This window comes from Rattus rattus, chromosome 8 (assembly GCF_011064425.1).
Source record: "Rattus rattus isolate New Zealand chromosome 8, Rrattus_CSIRO_v1, whole genome shotgun sequence".
NCBI classification, from domain to species: Eukaryota; Metazoa; Chordata; class Mammalia; order Rodentia; family Muridae; genus Rattus; species Rattus rattus.
In genome coordinates this window covers 98,214,510-98,236,477 of record NC_046161.1, presented here as the reverse complement: position 1 = coordinate 98,236,477, position 21,968 = coordinate 98,214,510, and the positions used below count along the sequence as shown (strand labels likewise).

General features: G+C 44.8%; 1 protein-coding gene across 1 annotated transcript in view; it reads left to right on the top strand.

Moving 5' to 3' along the window:
- The window catches only part of Dock3 (dedicator of cytokinesis 3), a 341,809-nt gene that overhangs the window by 313,859 nt on the left and 5,982 nt on the right, over window positions 1-21,968 (top strand). The window contains exons 41-51 of the mRNA XM_032910506.1: window positions 5,808-5,949; window positions 7,219-7,385; window positions 7,510-7,596; window positions 8,014-8,193; window positions 8,764-8,847; window positions 8,977-9,093; window positions 11,497-11,618; window positions 12,835-12,973; window positions 13,466-13,613; window positions 19,124-19,242; window positions 20,203-20,290. Of these exons, the coding sequence (XP_032766397.1) occupies window positions 5,808-5,949; window positions 7,219-7,385; window positions 7,510-7,596; window positions 8,014-8,193; window positions 8,764-8,847; window positions 8,977-9,093; window positions 11,497-11,618; window positions 12,835-12,973; window positions 13,466-13,613; window positions 19,124-19,242; window positions 20,203-20,290 (1,393 nt within the window). The remainder of the gene's footprint in view (window positions 1-5,807; window positions 5,950-7,218; window positions 7,386-7,509; window positions 7,597-8,013; window positions 8,194-8,763; window positions 8,848-8,976; window positions 9,094-11,496; window positions 11,619-12,834; window positions 12,974-13,465; window positions 13,614-19,123; window positions 19,243-20,202; window positions 20,291-21,968) is intronic.

Below are 21,968 nucleotides of genomic sequence, written 5' to 3'. Positions count from 1 at the left end.
AGTTTGTAGAGCCTCAGTTTTGTCTCCACATACTCTTTAGTCATTTTAGTCATTGTGCCAAGTTTCTCCATAGGGTAGAAGATAATTGGAATGGTTCAGAATAAGTAGTTGTGTTTTAAGAATCTTTCACAGTTAAGAAATTCCTCAGTGGATCTATTGTGCCACACTAAATGAAACAAACAGTATATACAACCTGTCCACCACTTCTGTAGTTGTCCACAGCCTATCCAGTTTCCTTCTGAGAGAATACCAGTGAAAAGTAGGACTAGTTTATATGTGTAGCACTTGTTTCTGATAGTCATCTGTGATGTTTGACATTGTCCCTGTCACTTCCTTCTGAGTGTGACTAGTTTGGACTTAGAAGACTGGGAAATAGAGCAGATATCCTGCATCCATCACACCCGTGCCAGCAACAATGTCCTCTATAGCTTTTAGCTTGTGAGGTACAGTTGGCAGTTCAGCAGATCCTAGAAGCTCCATAGGTTGAAGTACAACTCCTGTTTAAATGACCATTCCTTGTGTTTGGATCATCAATAAGGTAGGAAGCATCTTAGCAGTATCTGCTAATGCTTCTGGATCTTCATGATGCCGGAGATGAACTAAAAGTAGGAAAAAGTTGTTAAATGTCTAATGAGAGTGCAGGATTCTTAAAGTAACAAACATTTGAAGGTGTCCAGGTAAGATTATACCAATACTACACACTTAATACAGTATATAGGAACTGCAGAAAACTAAGTGGACCAACTACACAATACTGGTAACTGAGTGTAAGAAAACTAAAGTGTCATCTGCAGTATTCCCTACAACCTATATATAGCTGCTCACTAATGTGAGCATGGAAAGATGCCAACAAACATAACCACAACAGTGGTCTCTTCTGATTTCCCAGATTCAGTCAGTGCTAACACCCAAACAAGATTCAAACAGAAAGGGACTATAATCAGTTCTGACCAAGAGGGACACAATTTTTAGAATCAACCTGCCTGAATTAGGTTGCAATGGGAATTTTTTTTCCTCTTAGAAAGCCATTTCCTAACAGCTTCAGTAGCTTAGAGCAGATTTTCCAAATTGTTGTTGTTTATGTCTTTGGTGATACCATCTGCAGACCAACTCACAGTGTGGTGGCTGCTGTAGTTTTCCTTCAGGGGAAAATGCCGTCATGCAGAGACAACTTTACGTTTCTTCTTTACAGCACCTGGTTGTCTTTCTTAGCTTTCTTCTTCTCATAGCAACTTGTATCCAGTGGCATCCCCTTCCTACTGTCATTTTCTGGTGAATTAGCATTTTCATTGGCAAATCTAGGAATGAGAGACAAAGGAGAAATGGGCACAAGGGTTTGAAGCTTCTATGAGAAGTGGTGTAGAGGTTAGGCATTACCAGGGCTCACCCCTAAGGCAGTGTATGACTTGACTTATTCAGTGCAGTCCATATGATGCAGAGAGATCTGCAGAGCCTGTGCTCCAGGCTGCATTCCATTGACATTTATTGTTCTCAGCTGGCTTAAAGCTGTCCTCATGCATAGAGAGCTGGAATTGTATTTAAAGCCTAAAACTGCTCTAATTATTTCCAGTTCCAGTATCTTAATACATTTCAATGCCTACAAATCTCAGCCAGCAAATGGGAAAGATCACATGACCCCCAATATATTTAAGATCTCATTAGGAAAATTGCTTTAGCCAGTGAGCAATAATAAGTTTAATATATCAAGAGTCTTGTAGTTCCCTGAGAGTTGGAGGGGGATGAGGACTCAGTCTACTAACAGAGTCTAGATATCCACATTTAAGATGTAAAACAGGTCAGCTTTCACTTTTTCTAAGAAGTACTCATTCTTGGCTAAAAGAAAAAAATGTCTATATTATAACAGATAATACAAGAGGGACAGCAAACTCTTTCTACTTAATAATTATAATTCCTAGGAACATTTCAAGGACTAGGCTTCCATGACCTATAATGACCATGCAGCCCAGGCATTTCAAAAGCGGTATTTTTGTTACTCCAATGATCAAATGTACTGTAATCGTCTGGTGTGATGGTTTATGCTTACAGTCCCAACCCTTGGGATCTATGGCAGGCAAATTGTAAGTTCAAGGTTAGCCTGAGCTACATAGTAAGTTGTAGAGCAATCTAGGCTCCTAAATGGAGAGCCCTTGTCTAATTAAATACAGAGACAGAAGTGCGAGCCAAGTGTAGCAGCGTACCCTTGTAATCCTAGCACTTGGGAGGTAGAGGCAGAAGGAGCAAACAGTGTCATTCTAGGGTACATAGTGAGTTTGAGGCCAATCTGAGCTACATGAGACCTTGTCTCCAAAAAAAAGAAAAAATAATAGTTGAACTGAAGGTCAATAAAAGAGATGAAAAGAAATATACAGTAACTAGAAACCAGGAGCACCTCAGGAAAGTCCTGAGACAGAGCAGTTTCTTTGGTTCTTTTACAAAGAATGATTGAGTGTCAATTGTATTCTCAACCCCAATTTGTAAGTCATATCTAATTCATGGTACATTCTAAGACTGCTAGGGTCTGAAAGCCCAAAACAACCTAAGCAGGCTCAAGACTCCACACATAGCAAGATGTTTACTTGGATTAGGAAGCAGAGACTAAGCAGTCAGGGACAATAACACAGACCGTCTGATTGCGTTTTCACCCGCTCATCTTAGTAAGGATTTAAGCAGATGACAAAAATGTGTGGTGCTTAGTCCCTTCCTGTCCATTGGGGCCACAGAGCAGACTCAGGAGCTGAATTACCACCCAAGCCAGAATGTTAGAGTTTTTAAGTTCGAAACCTACAAATATCTGTGCCAGGTTACAGTTAAATTTTCCATCAATCAGAATCATTCATTCTTTCATGGTTAGGAACAATCATTATGTTTTAGGGAACAAAAGGAGGAAGAAAAGGAAATTGGCTAGGTATCTGGAAAGCTCCCCTGGAGCCTGGGAACTTGAGCTTAATTTTACCTTATGATCAAAATGGAGTCTGAAAACAAAATGGCAGTACTTAGGATAAGCCTGCCGCTCACCTCCCCCCCTTTCTCTCTGATCCCAACAAGACATCATAATTTTGGATGAGGTAAATTCAGTGCCTGTTGTTTCATATTTCTTTCTTCTGAGCAAGAATACCCTGTCAACTTCAAGGTCACTTTTACCTTCTCACATACACCTCACAGAACATGTCAGTGTCTCAGATTCATAGAACTTTTGGACAGGAAGGACTAGGCATGCAAGTAACAGTCTGGCTGTTCAATGTGGCCTTAAAGGCTCCAGTAGTGGAAGAAAAACAAAGAATGATAGGAAGTATCACTTGTCAGTCTGTTCTTCCTGCTTACAGAAAGTAGTACCTACTAGCTGATTCAAGCATACAGAGTTCCCTGGCTAAACCACATGGTGTCTTCCCTTCCTTAAGCTGCTCAGTTCCTCTGTGGCCAATGGAAGTAGATCGCACAAAGGGAGTGCAAAGTAGGCAGCCACATCATTTTGTGGGGATGCTTGCTTACATGGTCAGCTGCTCCCGAAGCACCTCTGAATGCACAGCCATCTACTTCTTTAGTTCACTCAGCTTTATCCTTGGGTCATCTGCCTCCCTCACCTCACAGTTATGATTCTCTACTAATCTTCAAAGAGACAGGAAAACATCCAGACCTCTTTTCTTGGGAGAATCCTGTTTCTCTTCATATGATCCATGAAAAAATTGTGGGGATTATGTGCATGTTAGTGGATGTTGAAAAGGCCAGTTCTTCAGAGGTACAGTCAACCCTCTATGTCCATGGGCTAAACATCTGCAGATTCAACCTACCACAAACAGAACATCTTGGGGGAAATTCATCTGTACCAAATGTATACAGGCATGCTCTTTCTCGTCATCATTCCCTAAATAATACAATATAACAAGTTTTATAGACTTTACATCCTGGTATCTTAAGTACCCTAAAAATGACTTTAAATGGCTGGGTATGGTGGTGCATGCCTTTAATTCCAGCACAAGGGAGGCAGAGATAGATGGATCTCTGAATTCAAGGCCAGCCTGGTCTGCAAGCTAGTTCCAGTACAGCCAGGGCTACACAGAGAAACTCTGTCTCAAAAAAAAAAAAACTTAATAATGACAATAATAATAGTGATGACAATGATGATGACTTGCTGTATCCAAGAAAATATGCTCTACCTATAGATGAAGGTATACCATTACATAAGGGGCTTGAGCTCTGTGGCCTTTGGAGTCTTTGCTGATAATAGATTTTCATTCTGATTTACCCAAATATGTGGCTCATTCTTATTTGAGTTTACCCATAATGATAGCTTGGGGTCTCCAAAGGCTGGCCTGTGATCAGCTCTGCCCCAGGAGTATACAACTGCCTCTTATACTGATACACCCTCATTTTCTTTTTTCCCTACCCTTAAAACTCCCCACCCCCACCCCCGTTTGCTAAGGCATGTCAAGACAGGATGCCAGTGTGATGGGACTTGCTGAGATGGGTCTGGTGAGCCAGCTGGGCAGGCAGTATGACTAGTAGGCTTCCTAAAGTTTTTTATTTGTGTAAATATGTATGTCTTTGTGAACATGTGTGTATACACATTAAAGTCAGAAAGAGGTGTCAGGTATGCTCCTCAATCCCTCTTTCCCTGATCCTTTGAGGCAGGATCTGTCCTGAACCTGGGTTTCACATTTTCTCCACTAGGCTGGGAGGCAATAAGTCCAGTAGTCCTGCTCTCTCTGCTCACCTCAGAGCTGGGATTGCAAGTGTGCATAGGACACCCAGACGTCACATGGTGCAGGAGCTGAGCTCTGCTCCTCTTGACTGTGCAGCAGGCATTCGTAAGCATTGAGCCATCTCCAGCCCCTGTTCTAGGAGATTGTACTGGGGCTTCTAGCTGTTCCCACATGGCCAGCTGCGAGATACACAGAGCAAAAGGAGTTAAGGGTGTTTTGTTGACAAGGAGACTTTAGTCCACAAAGAGAAAAGCTGAGACCTAACCTTAGCCAAATGTGTGATGCGTGCATCAGGAGACTGATAAAGAAGGATTGTTCTAGTTCAAGGTAGTCTGGCCTGTGTAATGAGACTGAGGAGGGGAAGAAAGAGATAAAGACTGAGATTTGATTTGTTCTGTTGACTTGTCTGCAGAGAAATTTGCTACCAAAGTGATTTATCAGTGTAGTAAATAGTAGATACTCACTATTTGTCAGCACCATGGCACTCTCTCCTTAGCACACAAGCTAGTCTCTCAAGCCACCCCTGGGCCAGTTCTACAAACCTACATTATTTCCATCTATGCTTTCTTGTGGTTTGGCTGTTGCTTGGATTGTTATCATTCTCATTCATATATATGTGTGTGTGTGTGTGTGTGTGTGTGTGTGTGTGTGTGTGTGTGTGTGTGTGTGTGTGTGTGTGTGTGTATATATATATATAGAGAGAGAGAGAGAGAGAGAGAGAGAGAGAGAGAGAGAGAGAGAGCTTGTCCCCATTCTTCTGTAACAGACTTACGAAGTGGGCCTTTTAGTATTTTTTTTTAAAACCTTGATTCTTCTAAAGTCCCTCTCCTACTTTGCTTCCTTTCACGAGTATTCCTCCTTCCCCCTGGCTGTCTGTACTCTCTTCCCAGGGCTACCACACCACAGAGATAGTGTTTCTTCCTCTGTCCTTCTTCCTTCTCTCCTGTCATTTCTCTTTAAGTCAGGAACTAAGTACCATGCCCTTTACCTGTACCTTGTTCTGGTACAAAAGAGGCTCCTAGAGTATGTTTATGGGATGAGTAACTGCTAATCTGTAGAGATGGAGACAATGGACATGCAAGGTATAGAATGTACTTGGTTTTGCAGAATAAAGAGTATGTGTGTCGTGGTCATGACTATGAGAGGCTAGAAGCCTTCCAGCAGAGGATGCTCAGCGAGTTCCCACAGGCCGTTGCTATGCAGCACCCCAATCATCCTGATGATGCCATCCTACAGTGTGATGCTCAGTGTATCTTTTGAAACTTGGTAGAGTGGGAAGGAAGGGCTGGGATCCTGAAAGGTAAGTTTCACCCCGTCAACCATTCCTCTACCATGTGGCTGGCCTTGTTCCTTTATTTAGGTTACCTGTCATCCTAAACCTGGGTGTCTTTACTATTGAACCCGCATTTAGCAAGACACTCAACCCTCATGAGAGGCAGTGGCATGCTATTAGCCAGGGATGGAGATAGAAGCTGAGTGTCAGGACCTAGTTGTCAGACCAGTTACTGTCATGAGTGTAGTGTCTATGCTGGACTCCATGGGGCCTGGTGAGGCAGTCAGGACCAGACGCTGACTTTGAGCATGGGTTTATTCTGCTTTTACCATCTGTTCTGCTTCCCTGTGCAGCTACTGTCCTAGTCTTTGTAAAATTGCCTGTAGCAGAGTGACAGAAAGGAAGAGCATAGAGAATGCCTGTGATTTGATGACACTTGAAAGTTTCAGTGAAAACACTGGCCTGCTCCTCATTACTCATTTTACACAGCTTTCTTTAAAAATATGTGCTAGTCACCATGTGGCAGACTTGTTCCAGAGAGAAGAGAGCAAATAGACTCCCATTCATGTTCTCTTCACAAAGATGTCAGCATTATAATTAAAAGGTTGTTTTGACTAGGCCTATGACATGGGCCTGTAATCCAAGTTACTTGAGAGGCTAAAGCAGGAAAATACCAAGTTTAAAACCTGCATAAGATACAGGGTAAATTCAATGCTAATCTGGGTAATTTAGTGAGACTCTATGTCAAACTACAAAAGGGGCTAAAGATATAACCTGCTGGATAAGCAGTTAACTATCATTCCCATCTCAGAGCCTTGGTTTCAAGCCCTAATGTCATTAAAAAATAAAATAGAAAGAAAAACTGAAATGAAAAAAACCAAAAAGGCTATTTTCTATTAAAGACATTTAGCTACAGTGGGAAGTCCCAGACATTTATTCCTACATCGTGGATATTACATCTGCTTGCTCAATGCCACTCTCAAAAAGGCAGCACAGGACACTTGCCATTCTCCTTGGCCCAATGTTCATGACATTCATTGTTGGAGCAGGAAGGAAGGGGGCAGATAGGGAGCTTCGACTAACTGTGCTTAGGTCTGCTCTGCACCTTAGGATGCCTCTACCTCCACCACGACTCACCCTAGTAAGGAACAGGGCTATAATGTACTACATCAAGGAAACAACAAGTGGATCCACTCCAGCCTTTTTCTTTGTCAAGTCTAGATTTCTCCTTCACTTCATGTCCAGATTTACAGATCTATGCAGTGACACCTATTCCAGATTATGTGGATGTTCTACAAATGGACAGAGTACCCGATCGCGTCAAGAGCTTCTATCGCGTCAACAATGTGAGGAAGTTCCGGTATGATAGACCTTTCCACAAAGGCCCCAAGGACAAAGACAATGAATTCAAGGTAAAGGAAATGGGAAACTGAATGCAGTGTCCATAGTAAGTCTGGGGCAAACCTGGTTCTTGGGAACCCAGGTCAAGTGTAACAAAATTTGTCTAGTGTATACTTGTCTGTGCTCTTCCTGCAGAGCCTGTGGATTGAGCGCACCACGCTGACTCTGACCCACAGTTTGCCTGGCATCTCTCGATGGTTTGAAGTGGAAAGAAGGGAACTGGTAAGCTAGACCTCAGGAGGTTTAAATTCCCTTTTTCCTTAGCTTCATCTCCAGGGAGCTTTCTCTAAGGACTAAAGAACAAGCTCTGGCCATCTGCCTGGCCTTGGCTCCTTAGCTTTGATATCTTCTTTTATCTGTCATAGGACACTCCTAGGCTTCAGGTATTCTTCAGTTTACAAATGAAAGGAAAAATTCTCTGAGACTCAAGGAGCCAGAAATGACTGATGTTGGAACTAATCCTCCTCACTATTCTTTGCACTCACAGTCCCTGGAATCAGAAGAGAAATTAGAGAACACCTAGGAAGTGTTCCTCCTAAGGAGGAGGAAGCAGAATTAGCATCACACATGGTAGCTCTGCTATCAGGAATGTGATAAAGGGTTAGTAGCCTGAGAGGGCTCTGTGTTATGTGCCCCCAGGTGGAGGTAAGCCCTCTGGAGAATGCCATCCAGGTGGTTGAGAATAAGAACCAGGAGCTGCGAGCTCTGATCAGCCAGTATCAGCACAAGCAAGTGCATGGCAACATCAACCTGCTCAGCATGTGTCTGAATGGTGTCATTGATGCTGCCGTCAATGGAGGCATTGCACGATACCAGGAGGTAAGATGGAGACACTGGCCAAACCCCAGACAGACAGCCTGGCTAAGGACATGGCTCATTAGCTCCTTTTCCCAAAATTATAGCTCCTTGGAAAACTTTCCAAGCTAGTCCTCTTCTGGAAGAGGTAGCCAGTTTGAGGTGGCTCTGACATAAAGGTCACTCACTATTTCTGCAGCACAGATCTTTGGTGGGGGCTTCCCCTCCCCTAATCTCTGTGAGATGAATAATTTATCTGATTATAGAAATTAAATATCCTCCTGGGGTCCTTCATGAACCAGGTACCTAAGAGACAGGTGCACATCAACAGGCCACTGGCTCTGCCTGGCATACCCAGACCATCCAGACTTCGAGAAGCTAGAGCTAGCATCCAGTCTCAGGAGATTAGGCCCCGCCTTTAATCTTTCCCAGGCACAGAAAACACTCATTTCCTTACTGATAAATCTTTCAGTGAGGCCAGGCTGGAGGTGTTGGCAAGACACCTATGAGGAAGCATTCTGGTTCCCTTTTAAGGGCTCCATCTGAATAGTTATCTTAGGAAGAGTCTTCATTACCTGACCTTTCCTTTCACAGGCCTTTTTTGATAAAGATTATATCACCAAGCACCCAGGAGATGCCGAGAAGATTTCCCAGCTCAAGGAACTAATGCAGGAACAGGTATGGCTTGTAAGACATGAAAATGAAAGGTCCACAACCAGTGAGAGAAGTCATATACTATAAAAATGACTCCATTCTCAGAGGCTGCTCCCTACTTAACAGAGATACCTTATTTGGCAATTCCCGTAGGTCCATGTTCTTGGAGTTGGGCTGGCGGTTCATGAGAAGTTTGTGCATCCAGAAATGCGACCTCTGCATAAGAAGCTGATTGATCAGTTCCAGATGATGAGGACCAGTCTGTACCATGTAAGCTGACCCCATACCTTCCCAGATTTAGAACCAGATTTCACTTCCTCTAGGCCTATAAATACAGTCAAAGAAAAGGAGGAGGGAGGGTGAGGTAAGAGAGAATCTGTACCTGCCCCAGGGGGCTGGAGAGGTGAGGGTAGTGAGCACTGTACCCTGGTTGTTTAGTTTGGTTCACTGGCTCCCAGAAGGAGACAGAATCAGAGACAAATAACATTTTTCCTGCCACTATGTTAATAGAGTTTTTCACATACAGAAGGGGCTCATATGCAGGAGTTTATTTGGAGGTATTTTTCTTTCCAAGGACCTTAAGAATAAAGGCATGACCTGAAAAGGCCCTCTTACCGGCTCCATTCTTTTCTCTTTACCCATTTTCTTCTCCCCATGTGTAGACCTCCTCTTCTTCATTCTTTTCCTCTAATTTCCTTTCTTTCCATCTCAGTTTCCTCCATAATGGGTTGTGACCCAGGATCACATCTAAGAAAGTTTTTGGCTCCAAATACTTTAATTCTGACTGCTCCGAGAGGTGTAAGACAGTTCTTAGGCTACACCAAGCCCCAGATTGTCTACCTAAGTCTACCCTGTCTCTCTATTCTCCATAGCAAGTTTGCCAAAGAACTAACGCACATAGGCAGGACCTGTAACTCAGGATCAGTTTTCCGTGGCGTGATCTTAAAATGGAGTGATAGCTGTTGAAGATAATGTTCAGGTGGTCCTGAGTCCCCAAGTCCCGATTCATATCACATACCCTTACCCAGTTTTTTTTTTTCTTTTTTTCGGGGCTGGGGACCAAACCCAGGGCCTTGCGCATGCTAGGCAAGCGCTGTACCACTGAGCTAAATCCCCAACCCCACCCTTACCCAGTTTTAACCACAGGGTTGATCGTAAATTATTTCTAGAACAGACTTTGTGTTAAATATTCTGGTTCCCAGACCTAAGTGGCCATGAACCAAATTACCTGCCACTACCTGGCAAACTCTCTGCTCATTTTACTGAAGGCTACCAAATATAAGTATTAGGAAAACAAAGACATATAGCTGTCAGACGGTGGGCCATGCTGTCTTAGACAAGTTCCTCCAGGGATGATGTAAAGTCTCGGGGAAGGCTGAGCCATCCAAGGACTCAGTGAGCAATCCCTCTTGGAACTGGCCTGCTTTGTTCTTGGATGCTGCAGGTTGTGCTTCTTTTAGTCCCTCCAGACTCCAGGGCAGGCCTCAGCTATGTCCTCACAAGAGTGGACAGCATGAAAAACAAAATAGGAAAAGAAGCTTGCACAGTATGAGAGACTGACCTACTTTCAAGAGAAATTTCTATAGCCCACAAAATGTCTCCTTCCTGGGAAGGTCCTCCATGGTATTTCACGTGAGAGATGCAGAACATAAAGGCTTCCCCTTAAAGCTGAGGTGGCTGATTAGTAAAGAACTTGAGTAGCATCGGTGAGTCTGATGGGGTTCTACCTCATTACACTGGCTCCTGCAAATACTGCTGGGCTCTGCTCTTGCAAACTTCTCATCCCAACTGTTAGCCCAGGTAACATAGAGCTTGGCATCACAGGAGGTGCCCTGTCACATCTCTGCAGTCAGAGCACTGCAGCAAAGGCACAGCATCCGTATGCATCCAGGCCCATATTGTGCACATTACAGAAACAGGATAACAGTGTGCCTGCTTTGGAAGAAGAAAGAAAAAATTTGCTTCTCTAAGTCCAGCTCAGAAACATATCCAATAGACAAGAGCTTATATCCATCATATATGAAAAACTTGAGAAAACCTGGAAGATTGTGCTTTAAAATTTTCTCAGTGTCACAGAGACAGAGACCAGTATATTTTCTGTCACCCAGTGGTGAAACTTTAGAAGTTTCTGTCAAGTCTACATACTTAGTAAAAATTTAATTATGCTAAAATAGAACTATGCTGTTTTCAGAAATTTACATCAGCACTTAGTTTCCTGTTTCCCTATAGACTGCGTCACAGGCAACTTAACTCAGATCACTAAGAGCTGGGCCACTTAGCAATCCAATGAAACCCAGCACCAGTTCTTATGTAAGAGTTCGCACTGATGGACAGCTGAATAATAAGTTCTTCCTCTCCTCTGTCCCAGCCATTGCTCTGTGTCCTCTGAAATAAGGAAGCCTGTTATCACTCTCGTGTGAACTCATGTTCACTTCGGCATGTTCAGATGTTTCTGCTAGTGGAGTTTACCTAGGACTCCATAGCATCTGGTCTAGGCTCCCGTGTGCTTAGGGGAGTGGTCAGTACTGAAGGTATGACTGTCTAGAAGAACCAGAAGTATCATATGGTTCTCTTTTTGTCCATTTGTTTACATTTTTACCAGCAGACAACTTATCTCCACCCTTTATTTATTTATTCTTTTCTCTCTATGAACAAAAATTCATTTCTTAACAGGAGTTTCCATGTTTGGATAAGCTGAGTCCTGCGTGTTCAGGCACCAGCACCCCTCGGGGAAATGTTCTGGCATCCCATGGTCCCATGAGCCCCGAGAACATCAAGATGAGCCACAGGCACAGGTATGGCCTTAGGGCTGTGAAAGTTTCCTCCAGAGAGATGAGTGTGGGGGATAAGCACCAGAGGAAAGGAGCTGGAAAGAAGAGCACTTGTATATAATCATGTCCCCTCCTTTCCTCTCCCCTCCACAGCATTGCCTTAAGCAGCCCCTGCACTAGACAGTATCATCTGACCTGCATCTAAGTAGTCACTGTCCTACATCAGAGAAGCATGCACATGGTACTCTAGGTACACAGAGGAGGGGAAATTGGGTAAGTCCTGAAAGACAGTTTGCTAGGCAGGAAGGAGTCCAGGTTAGAAGAATGACATGACAGGATCCAGGCAAAGGAGTGGACACATGCATGTTGTAAACAAAGCGGCCTGGCCTATCCAGCAGGAGGAGTGGAGCTCAAGGACAGAGGTGCAGGATTCCCCAGCAAGTGAGGCAGAGAGGCCAGGCCTGTTCAGCATGGACCTTAGTTATGTGAGCCTTTGGATAGGAGCCCAAAGAGAATGAAGACTTTTGATTGTTTTAAGGAAGAGAGTAATGGTGGTGGTGTGGCCTTCAAGTAATGACTGCTCAAAACTCAAGAGTTCTGACCTCAGCAATCTCAAGTGGGAATACTCAAAGCCTTATGACAGGAAGCCAAGTTTAGGAAAGAAATCCACTACAAGGAGTCTCTGGCTTAGATTTCTTTCCCAGCATGTAGCTCAGTAGAGTGGCCACTCAGCTAATGAGAGAGCAATAAATGAATAGAGGGCCTGCTAGTAGTAATAGGGGAAAATTGTTGGGAAACTTGTAGTCATAGATAGTTTACGTCTATCTCTTTTGATAGTGTCCTCATATCAGTAAGAGGCCTCTGCTCCCAGAGCAAATCTCTCAATAATGCTGGATCAGGCAGTGTTCAGACTGACATTCCATAGAAAGAGTATAGGATCTGTGACCTGACCTGATCTGCCTTCCATTTCTCCTGAGAAACTGCTATTGCTTTCCTCCTAATGGCTGTAATCCATTTAACTCTAAAGGAATTGCATTAGTGGAAGCCTTCTCAGGCCAGTGGCAGAGTGAGGCTCAGAACTCCTCTAGGCATCAGACAGGTATGAACATTAGCTGTAGAACCCCGCGAACACATACTGGCTGAGGCTCGGTGTCACTGTCATACACCTCCGTCCTCCTGCTGCCTAGCGTGCTTCCTTAGCTGTTCCTGATTCCTCCCTCTTTGCTGTTCTTGCTCACAGCCCCATGAACTTGATGGGCTCAGGCCGCCATTCATCATCCTCTCTCTCCTCACATGCATCGAGTGAAGCAGGAAACATGATGATGATGGGTGACAACTCTATGGGTGAAACTCCTGAAGACCTCTACCACCACATGCAGGTACCCGAGCTATGCAAGAATGAACAGGGTACTATTGCTAGAGGACTCAGCTTTCTGGAGTCTGATCTGAGGGCTGGAAACTCAAAATTCCTAGCTTCTGGATTCAGAACACACATCTCCATAGCTAGCAAGGCTGCCTTCTTTCTATATACCACCCCAAGCCTTAGGTCCCATGCCTTATTGTGCAAGCAGGAAGTCTAGCTTCAGACCTAGCTGCTGTTATGGATTGCATGGCAAAGACCGTCTACCAAACTGGCCTCCTGTTTGGCAGTCCTGATAGCAGTCCTTCTTTCTTCTCCATGTGCAACACAATAGAGTCAATGCAACTGTCTTGCTCCATGTGGGTGGTCCTGAGTGCATGCCATCAGCCCAGCCTCCAGCAGGGTCTATCACTTGGCCTGGGTCCTCAACGACATGAGTGCATAAGCCATTTCTCTCTGTCTCTACCAGCTGTACAGCACTGACCTCGTGCTCATCTCTCTTCCTTTGCAGCTTGCATATCACAACCCCAGGTACCAGGGCTCAGTCACCAACGTCTCTGTTCTGTCCTCATCCCAGGCAAGCCCTTCTTCCTCCAGCCTGAGTTCTACTCACTCAGCACCATCCCAGATGATCACCTCCGCCCCATCTAGCACCCGAGGTAAGGATGACGTGATGCTGCTTGATGAAGAACACAAAGTTTCCTGAACTCTATTTGTCTTCCTTTCAAATGTCCTTATATCTTTGAGAGTGGCCTTGTTGTCACCAAGGGATACTGAATTCCTTTTGTAGATTGATAAAGTTAGAGGGAAATAACAGGGCAGGTAAGCTGGAGTTGTCACCAGCGGCCTGGAGGAGAGAGATTAAAGAGGAAGAAAGAGTTAAACTTTCTGAGTTAGAAGTCAGAAAAGCAGGTAGGCGCAACGATGTAAACCTACAAGCAGCCATGAGGATGGCAATCTGCGGGGAGCTTGGGGACAGCACAGGCACTCTGAGTGCTGGGACAAGCAGGCTTAGAATTGGGTAGATGTCCAGAAACAAACAGAAAGAGAAAGGAGAGGGAGGTTTGTAGTTGAGTGAAGAGTACCAAGGATGTGTTGGAGGACAAGAGGGGACTGGGCAGCTGATGCTTCTGTGATTTGGGGAAGGGGTATTTGTCTTGGAGTTTTTTGTTGTTGTTTTGAGATAAATTCTCAATTTGTAGCCCCTACCTGGTGTAGAACTCAGTGTGTAGACCAGGATTACAGGAAATCACAGAAACCCACCTACCTCTGCCTCCCAAATGTTGAGATTAAATGTGTGCCACCATGCTTGGCCTCCTTGTGCAGGTTTTATTGATGGGCACAAAACCGCCTTCCTAAGGGAATGGCCTTGAGTGTACAAAGGCTATTCCACCTTTTAGACTCAGTAAAGAGGAAATATTTAAGTTTGACTTAGCTTTGTGGCCAGCTAAGAGTTGTTCTTGGCATACCTATGATAGAGGTAAAAACTACCTGCATTTACTATTGTCAGTTTTACCTTCTAGATTTCTTAGCTTCTAGATTTCTTAGGCCAGTAATGAGTAAACAGCAGCATTTATTGCTGTCAGTTTACCTTTTGGGTTTGTTTGGGGCCAGTTTGCAGCCTTGTTACTGATTTAGGTCTAACCTTAGATACAGCCAGCTTGTACGTCTTCATCACTTACTGAAGGGCCAGTATTGTTTATTTTTAATATAGCCACGGAAGGCCAGCACTTGGAAATGTTATATTCATCATGCAGATTCTCCATTTGTGTGTAAAAGTCTGTCTCTTTTTAATTGCCTTCAATCCCATGTCTACCAGGGTATTTACTTATCAGTGATCAATCATATTTGTCACAGAGTACTCTGGTGTTGCTATTCATATGCCTTAAATGGTGCCTAAAAAGTGATGGCTACTTAGGTTCATTCACTCTCTCTGCCTACCAGCCCCAGCACGATGTTAGAGAATGCTCATATTGTCAGCACCCAGACTTTGGGGATTGGGTCACCTCTCTAGCTGACTGGAGATCCTGCTCTGGCAGTATTTTCTGTCATTCTGCTACTTGGTAGCCAGTGTTGCATTTCTACAGCAGTAAAGGGAGAAAACTTAGTTCTTTCCCACTGAAATGCTTACTAGGCAAAGTGGTCTGATCCTATCAACCAGTCACTGGCTATTGAGTTTAGGCTTCAAAAGGATAAGTTCTGTTTCTTCTGATTATTTTATACACAAAGACAGTATAAACTTATAGCAGTAAGAAAGAGCTCTTTCCAAATCCCTCTTCATACAAATCTGTGAGGCGTGCAGTAAACACAATGGAAAGAGGTGATGTAGTGTGTCCTGGTGGAGAGATGTGATGACCAGTCAGGAAAACCTTGGCAAAGTGAAGAGAAGCAGGTAAGGTTAGGGCAGAGCACTCACAGACTAACTTAATCACCTTTTGACTGTGTTCATATGTCCAGTGAGGAAGTGAATGCTGAATTTGGGCTACATGTCTTCACACTCACCAGCCCTCTACCAATATTGCTTTCCTTAACATGAACTAAGGGATCCAGACAAGTAGGACCAACTTTAGGAAATTGTCTATGAAGGTTGCAAACAGACAGGACTGTTCGTTATGTAAAGGGCCTACTAAAAGATGGCTTTGGGTCCAGGGACTAAGCCACTACCCAAAGGCTATGCATGGACTGACCCTGGGCTCCAACCTCATAGGTAGCAATGAATAGCCTAGTAAGAGCACCAGTGGAAGGGGAAGCCCTTGGTCCTGCTAAGACTGAACCCCAGTGAATGTGACTGTTGGGGGAGGGCACTAATGGGGGGGAGGATGGGAAGGGGAACACCCATAAAGAAGGGGAGGGGTAGGGATTAGGGGGGATGTTTGCCTGGAAACCGGGAAAGGGAATAACATTCGAAATGTAAATAAGAAATACTCAAGTTAATTAAAAAAAAAAAAAAAGATGGCTTTGGGAGTAGAAAGGAAGGAAAGCCTAAGACATAGCTGTGAGTGTCTGGACACTGGTATTCATGGTGTCTTTCAGTAAGAGCCATGATCAGAGCTGCAGAAATAGACTCCACACTACTACCCAGACTTTGTCAACTCCCTTTACCTCAGGGCTCCTAGATATCCTCAGCAATATCCAATGTTGTGTTTGGCTGTTCTTACCGATTATTAGTGGATATTTTAGCATACTCACTGGCTTCCTCCTAACTTTCTGTATATTCAGCTCAGGGCTCTGGCCTATGGCCTGGGTCTTCCCTCCTCCTTACAGCTCTCTATCCCCAAAGTCTGTCTCCTAGGTGATCCTAAATCCACTGGCAGTAAGATTAACCATTACATCATCATTTGTCCCTATAGCAAACTAGTAAGTGATTTGGTCACTCATATGCTTTTATTGAATGCTCAGTGGAAATAATGTGTATGATATGACTCTGATCTAAGAAGCACATCAGTGTGAAATAGAGGAAATTCTCCTGCTTATCTCCTTATTTCTACTACCTTGTTATCTGTTGCTGCATAATATAAAGTGTTCTCAAAACTTACATATTTTAAAACAGTTGTCTTAGAATTCTGGATTAAAAGGATGTGTCATGAGGAGAGGAACATAGTTGAAAAAGGAAATCATTGATGATCACCATTTTTAGAGACAAACTCTCCCCAGTGACTGAACTCCAGAATATTACACAGAGGAAAGTTGAGAAAAACCCCCTTCCCTCTCTAAGGCATTAAGTGTTAAATAGAACTTGGCCTAAGGCAGGAAACTGAGCAGAAGCAGGAAGGAAACAAGGGAACCACTACAGCATCTGAATAGTCTATACACAGCCATCGCGCCATTGGAGAAAGTTAGACTCCCACACATCTGTTAAGCACCGTGTAGGACATGTGAGGGAAGCACACTGCATAGGGCCAGTGGGATGGCTCAGTGAGTAAAAAGCACTTGACACACAGGCCTACATGACCTGAGTTCCATCCCCATTACCCACAGTGGAAAGAAAGAACTGACCCCCAACTCGCACACTGGCTTGTAGGTGCTGTCACTCTCTCACACAGTGTAAAATCAAACAGGTTTTTAAAAGTCCACACATCATCATGGGAAAGACAATGTTTTCAAATGAATGTGGCAGTGTAATAATGGAAGTACTCTTGGCAAGCAAGGCAGTGAGTGGTCTGTTCATTTATTAATGTCTTCTTGTGACCAGTGAGGGGAAAAGCTTACTTGGATAAGGTCTGGAGTGGAATCATCCTCCTCACTCAGAGATGATTAGATCATTGTCCTTCTTTGGCATACCCACTGACACCCTGTGCTCTGTCTGGTTCCTGTAACTGGAAATCTGTGAAACCAGTGCCTGCAAAGAACAGACTAGTTCTTGTAAGTCCATGGCTCCCCCTGGTGATCAAAAAGCAGATTACCTGTGAAATAGATTTGTAATCCAGGGGCAGTAGGACCCAACTAGGACCTAGGCTTTATTGGCGTGCACCTGAAGCAGTTCAAACGTCATATGAATGTACAAGCCCTCATGGTATTTAAATGTCTTAACATTAATGTCACCCTTGTTCCACCAAGAGACTGGCTGCCTAGGGCAGAGACAAGTGAATGATCTGAGTTGAAGAAAATTAATGTACAGTACTCCTTTGTTAGAACACAAGAGGGGCCACAGCTGGAGTTTTAAAGGAGAACATAGATACCAGTGAAGCCACAAAACAAGAGGTTAATATTTCTAAATAACATACTTTACACACTCCCTTGTCAGTGAAGGCCACTGTAAAAGATAAGTTCTAAAGCCTGCACAGAGGTTCTCTTAGGACAGCAACAGAAAGTTACAAACATAACTAGAAAAAGTTACTTGCTGTATTTACACAGATCTTTTGGACTACAGTGGATGCAAGGATTTTTCAAGGACTCCTATAGTGATCTGGCTGAAGACCTGGGTTTGCTTTGCTTGAATTTTTTTTTAACCGTGCTGGCACCACAGGCTCAAGAGAGCCCAGCGAATGGTGGGTTTCGAATGTTGGGTTTCAGGGACTCAGAACTCAGGATCTGCAGAGATACCTCTCAGCTGAAGCCAGTGGGCTAGTCTCCACCGCCCAGCTTCTCAGAGCTGAGTGAGCCAGAAGCAGTGGGATCCAGATGACTTTGCCTTGAAGGGACTGGTGGATAGGCTGTTGTCTGATTCAAGAAAGTGTGTATTTGCAGAACTGTTCCTACCACCCTACCACAGGAAAGCCAGTGCATTATCTTACTGCTGCTATAGAGTTTTCTTAAGAACTACAGATGGGAAGTTCCTCAGTGCACTGATAGCACCTCAGCCAGACTTAACTACAGTGTCTTCATAGAAAAGGACATGAAGCTGGGTGGTGGTGACACAAACCCTGATCCCAGCAGTCGGGAGGCAGACGCAGGCAGATGTCAAGTTTGATGCCAGCATGGTCTACAGATCAAGTTCCAGGACAGCCAGAGCTGTTACACAGAGAAGCCCTGTCTTGAGAAAACCACCAACAACAACAACAACAAAAGAGCCTGGGTCTGAGTCCCTTAAGTTCTTGATTAGTTATATGCCTATGAGCTCAAGGGCAGGCCAGTATCAAGCCCACCTGTGTGTAGAGTCCTGGGCTTCTAGCTAGACTAGACTGCCTTTAAGAGCTGCAGTAGGGCTGACTGGTAAGCAGAATCAAGGTTCTAGGAGCCTACCATCTAGAAGGGATATGCCAAAATGGAAGCCAGCAGAAAATAGAATCACTGATGTTTGAAGAAGGTAAGTATGTATAGACCCAGTATGTTGAATCAGAACTTTGTGCTTGTTATTCCAAGTGTCTCTTGTCTTTGTGTTATGGCTCTGTCACAAGCTGGCCTTGGCTCCCACCTGAGCCTTCTAGAAGAGGCTAGTGTGCAGGCCATGCCTCTGCCCTGAGGTTCAGAAACCTCAAGAACTCTCTGCATCAGCCTTCAACTTCCTTATCCTTCTCCTCCAGGTATGGGGGTAGCCTCTGTCAGCCAACATACCAGTTCTTCACCATCTATTCACTAAATCTGCCTCACTCCTCTCGTGTTTTGCTGAGTTAGTTCACCCTAACTGTGAGGGATACCTATCCTGATCCCCAGTCCTAAGGATGCACGACCAGTGAGCCTTCCATCTGTGGTTTGTCATCTGTTCGTGATTGTTCTCACTTGGTTACAGGCTCTCCCTCTCTGCCAGATAAGTACCGACATGCCCGGGAAATGATGTTGCTGTTGCCTACACATCGGGACCGCCCAAGCAGTGCCATGTATCCAGCAGCCATCCTAGAGAATGGACAGGTAGCAGACCTCTCGCCCTGACTAACTGTCCTCTGCTACAAGTGTGTTGGCCTGGGCTCCTTCATTGCTTTTGCTAAACCTTTGCACAGTCTTGCATGCCTCCATCATTCTCCTGTAAGAAGGCTGTTTGACTCCTGGTTTGAGGAGGACAGTGAATCTGAGGGCCAGAATCAAGACAGCGTAGGTATGAGGCAACAGGGCTGAGACTAGACTTGCTTGGGTATCTAACCCTCTGGCCAGCTTTCTCAACTACTCATTCCCCATTCCTCTGGCATAAGAAGTTGGCTTTCATAGCATCTTAGGAAAGCTAGAATGAGCAGAGGAGTGAAGAAGTCTGTGTGTTTTGCTAGGGTTGCTCTTCAAACTTAGTTCTATAGACACCGTGCTTGAACCAGCAAGTAACACTTAACCCTAGGCAGTTTGCCCCTGCCTTTCTATCCAAGCCCATAATTGTCCTGGACCCAAAGTGCCAGGAGTTTCTAAGTGGCACCTCTCAGATCTGATGGGAGCTGCTCAGCAGAGCAATGGGACCTGCCAGACTCCAGGTTTGGGTGCTGCTTTCTCTCCCCTTAATGCTAACCTGGATCTGAGTGGGGTTCTCCCAAGAGTTAAGACCTATCAGTGCTCATGAGGCAGACAGGGTCTTTAAACCTTTCTGTCAGTGGTCTCCCTGGCAAATGGAAAGATGTGACAATAAAATAATGGATACACCTCTGTCCTACACAAGACAACCTGGGCGATGTCTCAGTGTCCATGGAAGTGCTCTGGTCCATGTACTTGGACTGCGGAATCAGATCTCCTAGGGCTGGTGTGGAGCTCTTGGCACATCTCAGCATGAGCCGCCTTACTGCTCTGATATCCTGTGTGAGCTTAGAATGCCCTGCCTCCTGTAGTCCAAACACTGCCTCCCACAATGTAGCTGGCTGTTTTCACACTCTGATATTTTTCTCCTTCCCTCAGCCAGCAAACTTCCAGCGGGCCCTGTTCCAGCAAGTAGTTGGAGCCTGTAAACCCTGCAGTGACCCCAATCTGTCTATGGCTGAAAAAGGTACTTTCCTCACTCTAGGAACTCTCTTATGTTTGTCCCATCTTGAGTGTCTGACTCTTGTTCTTGAGTTATCAACTGTCCAGTCCTGAGCCACAACCCAATGCCCACCCAGGCCTGTCTACCTAGACACAGTGCTAACCAGTTCCTCCGTCCACTGTTTAGACCCACTGTCATGGATCCTGTTTGTCTATCTGCATCTCTCTCTCCAGGGCCCACCCTCATAGAGGCCCAACTGCCATCTGCCCTGAGTTATTCACTGTAACTCTGGCTGTGTGGGCGTCCACTCTCCTATGCTCTTCCTAATCACTTCTAGAATTTAGCATGCCTAATGGTCCCTTTGGGGCTTCCAAAACTCCGTGGAGCTCAGGATGTACTATGGCCAGTGAAAGCCCCAAAGGCATGGAAAAGATACACTACAGTGAATTTCCCAAAAGTAAGCTTCACATGGAAAGCTCCAGGCTTCAGTGAAGTCCCGTCATTCCTTAGCCAGTCTGGCCAGTGACTACTGGTTCTATCTGTACACCACCACACAATTGAAAATATCTCTAAAACCGCAGCTGTTTACATCAGTATCACATTGCCTGTGCTCCTCAAGCTGACATAGGAGCCAGCATCTAACCTCTATGACCTTGAGCTGAAGCCCCACACACCTGAATTAGGTTTAGCACAGCAGTATCTAAATGGAGACCAGGCTGAGCTTGTCTGCCAACTAGAGCCTGGCACCATAGTTCACTCCTCTTCTCCATCTGTTGGGCTCGGTGTACATTCACTTCCCAGCAGTCTAGTGTGTTGTCCCTTAGCCCCTCAGACCCTGTCCCTTCATCCTGTTGTTACTGCACCTGCTCACCAAGTGCTGTCTGATGTCCCTGCTGCTATTGCTTCCTCTCTTGATTATCATAGAGAACAAAATCTGTGTCCTTTTTAAGGGGTCAAACACTGGGTCCAAATCCTCGGTTCCTAGTGAGAATTAGTGCCAGATGCTCAACCACAAAGAGCCTACTGAAGATGCCTTCCTAACCTCAAGGCTGCATATCCCAAGAAAGTGGCTTCTTGGATTTCTGCACCAATTACCCGAAAACAATGAGCCTTTTTGGCCTAGGAGGCCAGAATCCACAATGGGTTTTCTTCACCTAAGATGCAGCTCAATCTCAAAACTAGCCAAGAGTCACACAGCTCAGAGCTCGAATGAGTGCTGGTGGCCAGACCAGGATGCTCCATCATCTGGACACAGAAGAGCCTCAGGCCTCAAGCCATACTGCAGCAAGGAGCTGGACACGGCCACCCTAGGTGTATTAGGGAAGGACAGGTGCCTCCAAACAAAAGCTGAGCCCAGAGCTACCATATCCAAACCATGAGGTCAGCACTTAGTGTCAATAAATTAGACAATTTCCCATTGGGAATACCTAGGCCAGAATAACTCCTGGGTCCCTGTCCCAGGTCCCCTTAGAAACCTACCTTTCATTTGTAGGTTTTTTTCTTTGTCAGTCACTCACAGACAGGACAAGTCTGCCCTGTGCCCTGAGACTGGGCACTGGGGACCTCAGGCTAATGCTGTAGATGTGTTAATGCTGATACAAGACAGGACACAGTGAATATTGCTCATCTACTGGGATAAATCATTCTCTTGGCCACTCTACATGGCGAAGGTCCACTGACCTCACTGCAAATTTATGGCTTC